The 8,021-nt window shown below is 42.3% G+C and overlaps 1 protein-coding gene across 2 annotated transcripts in view; it reads left to right on the forward strand.

Moving 5' to 3' along the window:
• Positions 1–4,661, forward strand: part of PLS1 (plastin 1) — a 50,363-nt gene extending 45,702 nt beyond the window's left edge. For both annotated transcript variants that reach the window (XM_035133116.3, XM_035133119.3), the window contains 2 exons: positions 868–992; positions 2,733–4,661. In XM_035133116.3, coding sequence (XP_034989007.1) covers positions 868–992; positions 2,733–2,868 — 261 coding nt within the window. In that variant the 3' untranslated portion in view covers positions 2,869–4,661. The remainder of the gene's footprint in view (positions 1–867; positions 993–2,732) is intronic.
• The last annotated feature ends 3,360 nt before the right edge of the window (positions 4,662–8,021 follow it).

An 8,021-nucleotide genomic window follows, 5' to 3' on the forward strand; every position in this document is an offset into this window, starting at 1 on the left:
GGTACACAGAATGAAAGAAGAGTAATAATGGACAGACGTAATCCACAATTATTAGCACTAGAATGGGATTTTATGGCCAGTTCATTAATTAAGATACATCAGCTTAATTAGTTGAGATAGGAGAACATTGCTGGGTTTAAGGGCACAGTATGCATCGTGGTACTTAGAAGCTGTAAGAACAAGTCTGAAATCATAGCTTTAAACTGCCTGGTAGGAATAGCATGCTGAGTAAAGCTAATTCTTTGGTGCCTCCTGCTGATTCCTTGATGTCATGCACTTGACTGCCCATCTGCTTTAACTGCTGGAAGGAGGTGAGCAGGGTCGGCTATTTTAAGGCAGAGAGGAAGTGCGTTTCAGTAACCAGGAAGAAAATGCAATGCTCAAGGGCAAGCTCAAAGTAGTACAGTATTAGGATTCTAGAAATAGGCAGATCATGCCACTTGCAAATAAGTAGAAGGAAATCCTATTCATAGAAGAAATTCAAGCTGAAAAATTATCCACAAATGTACAGAATTATTCTGGGAGATGCAAGAAATTTTTCTAAAACCTTTTGATAGGATTTCATAACAAAACGTTACTTAGTCATAACAGATATTTTATCATGGGAAAAGAAGCAGCAGTTATAAAAGGTCATTTGTCACATAGGAGAAAATTCAACAGTACTGAAAAACATGACTTTGACCATTCATGATTCAGCAATTATTACATACACTGTGTTTTAGCTGCCACACTGCTATATTAGGATTTATTTATCAATGAGTTAGTGGATAAAGAGAAGGGAGCTACATGGTGAAAATACTGGTAAGAGTATTAAAGAAAATCCATTCATTAATGATAGTGAAACTTTTCAATACCTTCTCCTTCCAGGACAAATCCATAAGCACTAGTTTACCTGTACTAGATTTAATAGATGCTATTGCGCCAAAAGCAATCCGTCCAGAAATGGTCAAGAGGGAAGATCTTTCTGAAACAGACAAACTGAACAATGCTAAGTAAGTCTTTGCAGAATATTTCTTCCTTTATTATACACGGAGGCTCTGATGCAGCCCAGATGCACATGGCTAGTTGTAAATGTCAACTAATTCCCACTCTGTTACATAAAAAAAGAACAAATGGTCTGTGGCACCTTAGACTTAACAGTGTTACGCTATGAGCTACTGTGGACAAGAGCCTTCTTTTTCAGATCCATGAAGAGTTATTCTCAGCTGGCAGATAAATACCCTCTGTTTCATATCTGCCTGTCTGTATATTTTAACTTCATGCATCTAATGAAGTGTGCTGTTGTCAGTGCAATCAGGGATGAGGAGACTGGGATGATGGGGTATATATTCAGGCTCATAAACATGAAAAGATGCATCCAAACCCCTTCAGTTGGGCCCAGATAATCATTACAGTGTTACTGTCAACCTGCTTCTCTTTGCTGAGCTATGTATCAAGTGTTAGGAACACTGATTCAGCATGCTTTATATCTACAAATGATATTGGAACTGTTGTAAGCTCAGAGAAAGCTTCTTGCTCATCCAAAGAGGGGGATAGCAGAGTTTTCATGGGTAGCATAATCCAGTGCTCAAATACAATTTCTTCCTTTTACTTTGAATGCCTTTCCCTTTAATGCAGGCATCCCCAACCTGCAGCCCTCCAGATGTTTTGGCCTACAGCTCCCATGATTCCTAGGTAACAGGGCCAGTGGTCAGGGATGATGGGAATTGTAGTCCAAAATATCTGGAGGGCCGAAGGTAGGGGATGCCTGCTTTAATGCCACAGCTCTAAATCAGTCATAGGAAGCTGCACATAGGAACTGTCTTAAAAGTTTTTAGAAATGCTGACCAACCCCCCCCCCTTAACTTTTGGCTTTTTTTAAAGCACATAAAATGCTATTTTTAGTGGTATGGTTTCAGTAATATGCTGCTCTTTCTCCTGGAAGTTGGTCCTTTGAGATTCTTTCTTTCTGGAAGCAAGCTAAAACCATCTTTATACTTCTTAAGTATAAGCTGCTAACATGCTTGACTCTGCTATGCTATTACAGTGGTACCTCGCAAGACGAATTTAATTCGTTCTGTGAGTCAATTCGTTTTGCGAAAAATTCATTGTGGTTTCCCATAGGAATGCATTGAAATTTCTTCTTTTGCCCATAGGAACACATTAATTAAATTTCAATGCATTCCTATGGGAAACCGCGATTCGCAAGACGAATTTTTTGCAAAATGAATTCGTCTTGCGAGTCACCATCAGATCGCAAGACACATTTGTATTGCAAAAAATTAGTCTTGCAGGGCATTCGTCTTGCGAGGTTCCACTGTAGTTTGTTTATTGGTTTAGCTTTTACTGCATGTTATCTTTTATTATTTGAGTATAGTAGTTTTATACTACAACCCAGGGCACTCCAGATGTGGGACTACATCTCCCATATGTCCCAACCAGTGGTGTCCATGATCAGGGATGATGGGAGTTGTAAGCCAACATCTGGAGGACCACAGTTCACCCACCCCTGCAGTAAATTTTATACTGGAAGGTGGAGCAATATAGTAAGTAAATAGCAGTTGGGTAATATTTTGCTTCACATCTATGGCTGCAAATTGTTTATAGGCAAGGGAAATGGATATGCTAATTGTTCAGGGTAGCCCGAATTTGATAAACAATGCAACAAAATAATGGCTATGCTACAATAATAACATTGTTATATCTCATTAGTCAATGCCAGATGAATAATGCTACTTTTCTCTTTCTCCAAGATACGCTATATCAGTTGCTCGGAAAATTGGTGCTTGTATATATGCCCTGCCGGATGACTTGGTTGAAGTGAAGCCAAAAATGGTGATGACCGTCTTTGCTTGCTTGATGGGAAGAGGACTGAACAAAATAAAATAAAGAAGATTTTTTTTTTTTACAAATGTTTTCTGCCATGATATACACAATGAATGCCTCATTGTTTACAGACTAATGGAATTTAGTAGCTGTAAAACAGAGATAATTTATATAAACCAATGTGGAGATGTATAGAGAGACTATTTAATATAAGAATTGTTTATATTTAAGGTTTCATCTGAAAAGTTTTATATATCAGAAATTTGTGAGCTAATGTGATGCAGTAATCACCAGTAAGATTACAATGTTATATAGCCTTTTTTAATGAATATGATACATGCTGTTTTCATAGTGCACAAATTATCAAGATTTTAAAGTGCTATTTTAGGAACTGCTGTGAAATTAAGTTTTTATGTCAGTGTGTTATTAACGCGTAGTCTGAAAGTCCTTGCCTTATTATAAGGGACTACCCAAACTCCTGTTGGAATTTGGGCTGTAAATTAAAAGCTTTTGATCATAAGGATTCTTTCTAGGGAGTAATTTTCATTGCACTGAACGGGACTGACTTCTAAGTAAAAACTGAGGTTCTGACTACTAATTGATTCAGGCTACAATCCTAAAGTCCCATTGAATTATTTGGGGCTTACTTGGTTAGACATGCTTAGGCTTGCACTGTTAGTAGAGCAATCAACAAAAGTTTTAGTTGATTAATTGATTTACATTTTAATTGTTGAGGATGAATTTAATTTGCTGGAGTTGCAAGGTAAGATCTTGGGAAGGGGGTAGGCTGTTCTGGTTCTTATGTATTACTATACTTGGAAGTTAAAAATACTAAACAATGAGGGCAGCTGTAGCTATAACACCCTGTTCCTTGGCCTTCATTAAAATACTAAGGTTGAGGTGTGAGACTGGGACACCCCTTATCAAAATCTGTCCCCACTCCTGCACAGTCTCCCTTGATTTCCTCTGCAGGCATATGCCATGGTTAACAATTATATGAGAACCTCCTTTGTTAAACATGATTAATACTAATCAGAGTTTGCAGTTAATTAGAATTTAGAAATCAAGAATTGAAAGCTGGCTTCACAAAGAGATGAGGGGAATTTGCTGGGGAATTAGACCTTCTCTAATCCCTTAAATTTGGTCAAATAATAAGACCCAGTACCGTACATTTACAGTGGTCCCTGAGTGGTAGTTTTTGTGTATCAAAACTTCAGTATTGACATCTGTATTAAGGTTACCCTGTTTCTCCTAAAATAAGACATACCCATAAAATAAGCCAGAGCAGGATTTCTAAGCATTTGCCCCGAAAATAAGACATAGTGATAGGCGCAGTTCTGGAGGGCCCCAGGGAAGAGGCAAGGCTGGACGCGTAATAAAAAATAAGACATCCCCTGAAAATAAGCCACTGTTGTTTTTTTTTAAGGAAAAATAAATATAAGACGGTGTCTTCTTTTCGGAGAAACACGGTAGTGTAGCATGCAGGTTCAGTTAAATTTAGGGAGCAGTCAACAACCCTATACCCAGGGCTTTTTCTCAGCCGGAACTTACTGGAACCTCATTCCGGCACCTCTCAGGTGGGCGCCATTGCCATTGTAAGAGAACAAGGGATGCATTCATGGTGAGTTCTGGCACCTCTTTTTCTAGAAAAATAGCACTGCCTATACCCTTTTTACAATATGGGGAAGATAAGCCGGTAGAGAGTTATCATGGTGTAGTGGTGGCATTTTTGCCATATCTTGTAGCTCCTTAGCCATTGCATCTTGATTATAGCATTGCACCCTTAGTCAATTTGATTAGTAGAAAGTGTAGCTCATTAAAGCAAATTAAAAAAATAAAATTGATTTGCAAACGTACTATTGAAGATGGAACTTGCTGTTTATTTAAATGAGTTGCATTGCAGGGAATTGTACTAGATGACCCTTGGGGTCCCTTCTAACTCTACAATTCTATGATTCTATGTTTTAAAACTGAACATCCCCTCTTGTCAATATTGTTCTGTAGAAATGCTTGTAATATGAAACAACTTCAACAAACCTTTTCTTTAACAAGTTACTTTAAAAAAGTGACGATTGGTTATGGTTTGTGGCATTGAATAAAACTAAGCACAAGTATAACAAGGACAATAAGCAAAATGAAAATTATGTATGTGGAAAGGCTTTCAATGAGAAAATATCCAAGCTAAAATGTTATATTAAGAAGCAATAAAGAGAGATGGCAGGTCCAGTTTGAGGCCTCTCTTTACATGTGATGAGCTTTCTTATAAATGTTTTTAATATGTGTGCACATATTAAAATAATGGGAATATTGCTGATTTCTCATAGGAAAGTTAATTAACTTGGCTCCTTATTGCAGACGATATATTGGTGAAAAGATTCACATTTAGACTTTGGGCACATTCACACCATACAGTACATTTAAAGCACTATGATACCCCTTTAAATGGTTTCCCTCAAAGAATTCTGCAAGCTGTAGTTTGTTAAGGGTGCTGAGAGTTGTTAGGAAATGCTATAGATAATTACAGTTCTCAGCACCCTTAACAAACTACAGTTCTCAAGATTCTTGGTGGGGCTGGAACAAAGACTGTTTAAAGTGGTATGATGCCATTTGAAATAATAATAATAATAATAATAATAATAATAATAAATTTATTATTTATACCCCGCCCATCTGGCCGGGTTCCCCCAGCCACTCTGGGCGGCTTCCAACAAAATATTAAAATACAGAAATCAATCAAACATTAAAAGCTTCCCTAAACAGGGCTGCCTTAAGATGCCTTCTAAAGGTCTGGTAATTGTTATTCTCTTTGACCTCTAGTGGGAGGGCATTCCACAGGGTGGGCGCCACTACCGAGAAGGCCCTCTGCCTGGTTCCCTGTAACTTGGCTTCTCGTAGTGAGGGAACCGCCAGAAGGCCCTCGGCGCTGGATCTCAGTGTCCGGGCAGAACGATGGGGGAGGAGACGCTCCTTCAGGTATACTGGACCGAGGCCGTTTAGGGCTTTAAAGGTCAGCACCAACACTTTGAATTGTGCTCGGAAACGTACTGGGAGCCAATGTAGGTCTTTCAGGACCGGTGTTATGTGGTCTCGGCGGCCACTCCCAGTCACCAGTTTAGCTGCCGCATTCTGGATTAATTGCAGTTTCCGGGTCACCTTCAAAGGTAGCCCCACGTAGAGCGCATTACAGTAGTCCAAGCGGGAGATAACCAGAGCATGCACTACTCTGGTGAGACAGTCCGCGGGCAGGTAGGGTCTCAGCCTGCGTACCAGATGGAGCTGATAAACAGCTGCCCTGGACACAGAATTGACCTGCACCTCCATGGACAGCTGTGAGTCCAAAATAACTCCCAGGCTGCGCACCTGGTCCTTCAGGGGCACAGTTACCCCATTCAGGACCAGGGAGTCCTCCACACCTGCCCGCCTCCTATCCCCCAAGAACAGTACTTCTGTCTTGTCAGGATTCAACCTCAATCTGTTAGCCGCCATCCAACCTCCAACCGCCTCCAAGCACTCACACAGGACCTTCACCGCCTTCACTGGTTCTGATTTGAAAGAGAGGTAGAGCTGGGTATCATCTGCATACTGGTGGACACCCAGCCCAAACCCCCTGATGATCTCTCCCAGCGGCTGCATGTAGATGTTAAAAAGCATGGGGGAGAGGACAGAACCCTGAGGCACCCCACAAGTGAGAGGCCAGGGGTCTGAACACTCCTCCCCCACCACCACTTTCTGAACACGGCCCAGGAGGAAGGAGCGGAACCACTGTATAACAGTGCCCCCAGCTCCCAAACCCTCTAGACGGTCCAGAAGGATGTTATGGTCGATGGTGTCAAAAGCCGCTGAGAGATCCAGCAGGACCAGAAAACAGCTCTTACCTTTGTCCCTAGCCCGCCGGAGATCATCGACCAGTGCGACCAAGGCAGTTTCAGTCCCATGATGAGGTCTGAACCCCGACTGGAAGGGATCCAAATGGTCCGCTTCTTCCAGGCGTGCTTGGAGTTGCTCAGCAACCACTCGCTCAATCACCTTGCCCAAGAATGGAAGATTTGAGACTGGGTGATAGTTGGCCATATTGGCTGCATCTAAATACGGTTTTTTAAGAAGCGGTTTAATAACCACCTCTTTCAGCGGGTCTGGGAAGGCTCCCTCACAGAGAGAAGCATTCACCAACCCGCGGAGCCCATCGCCCAGCCCTTCCCGACTAGCTTTTATAAGCCAGGATGGGCAGAGATCAAGGAGACAGGTGGTTGGTTTCACTCGTCCAAGCAGCCTGTCCACATCCTCGGAGGTAACAGATTGAAATTGATCCCACACAACTTGACTAGACAGGACTCTAGCACTCCCCCGCCCCGGCCCTGCTCCCACGGTGGAGTCTACCTCTTCCCGAATCTGAGCGACTTTATCTGCAAAAAACTTTGCAAAAGCATTACAGGAGATATTGGGGTCCCTACCAGGCCCCGATGACGAAGGTGGTTCGGGTAGATTGCGAACCACCTGGAACAGTCTCCTGCTGCTGTTTTCCGCAGACGCGATAGAAACGGTGAAGAAAGTCTTCTTCGCCGTCGCCATTGCCACTTGGTAGGCTCAAAGTTGAGCTCTAGCCCGTGTTCGGTCGGATTCAGAATGCGTTTTCCGCCACCGGCGCTCTAGCCGTCTCAACGACTGTTTCATCGCCCTCAGCTCCGGGGAAAACCAAGGGGCTGTTCGGGCTCCATGCAATCGGAGAGGGCGCTTCGGAGCCAAACAGTCAATAGCCCTGGTTAACTCCACATTCCAGCGGGCCACAAGGGAATCGGCTGAAAGGCCATCAACATGGGATAAAACATCCCCTACCACTCTCTGGAAACCATTTGGATCCATTAAGTCGCGGGGGCGGACCATCCGAATAGGTCCCACCTCCCTGCAGAGGGGAAGGGTCGCGGAGAAGTCCAGTTGCACCAGGTAATGTAAGGTAACCAGGTAATGCACCAGGTAAAGGAAATGTAAGGTGCTGATGCAACCAACGACTGATAAATCAGTTTAAGTCTCTTTGATAAATATGTCATTGGGAGAAAGCCAGTTCAAGATAGGCCTACAATTTGTTGGTTCAAAGTGTGGCTGGTTTTGTCATCCAAGAGGCAAAAACCTTTGAGGCAGTTTACTGTAGGCACATACCACACTCCTTGATCATAAAGAATTGGCCATTCATATTCAAGGAGTGTAGGACTGTATCTGAA

Source organism: Zootoca vivipara, chromosome 5, assembly GCF_965207765.1.
Source record: "Zootoca vivipara chromosome 5, rZooViv2.hap1.1, whole genome shotgun sequence".
In the NCBI taxonomy this organism is placed as follows: domain Eukaryota; kingdom Metazoa; phylum Chordata; class Lepidosauria; order Squamata; family Lacertidae; genus Zootoca; species Zootoca vivipara.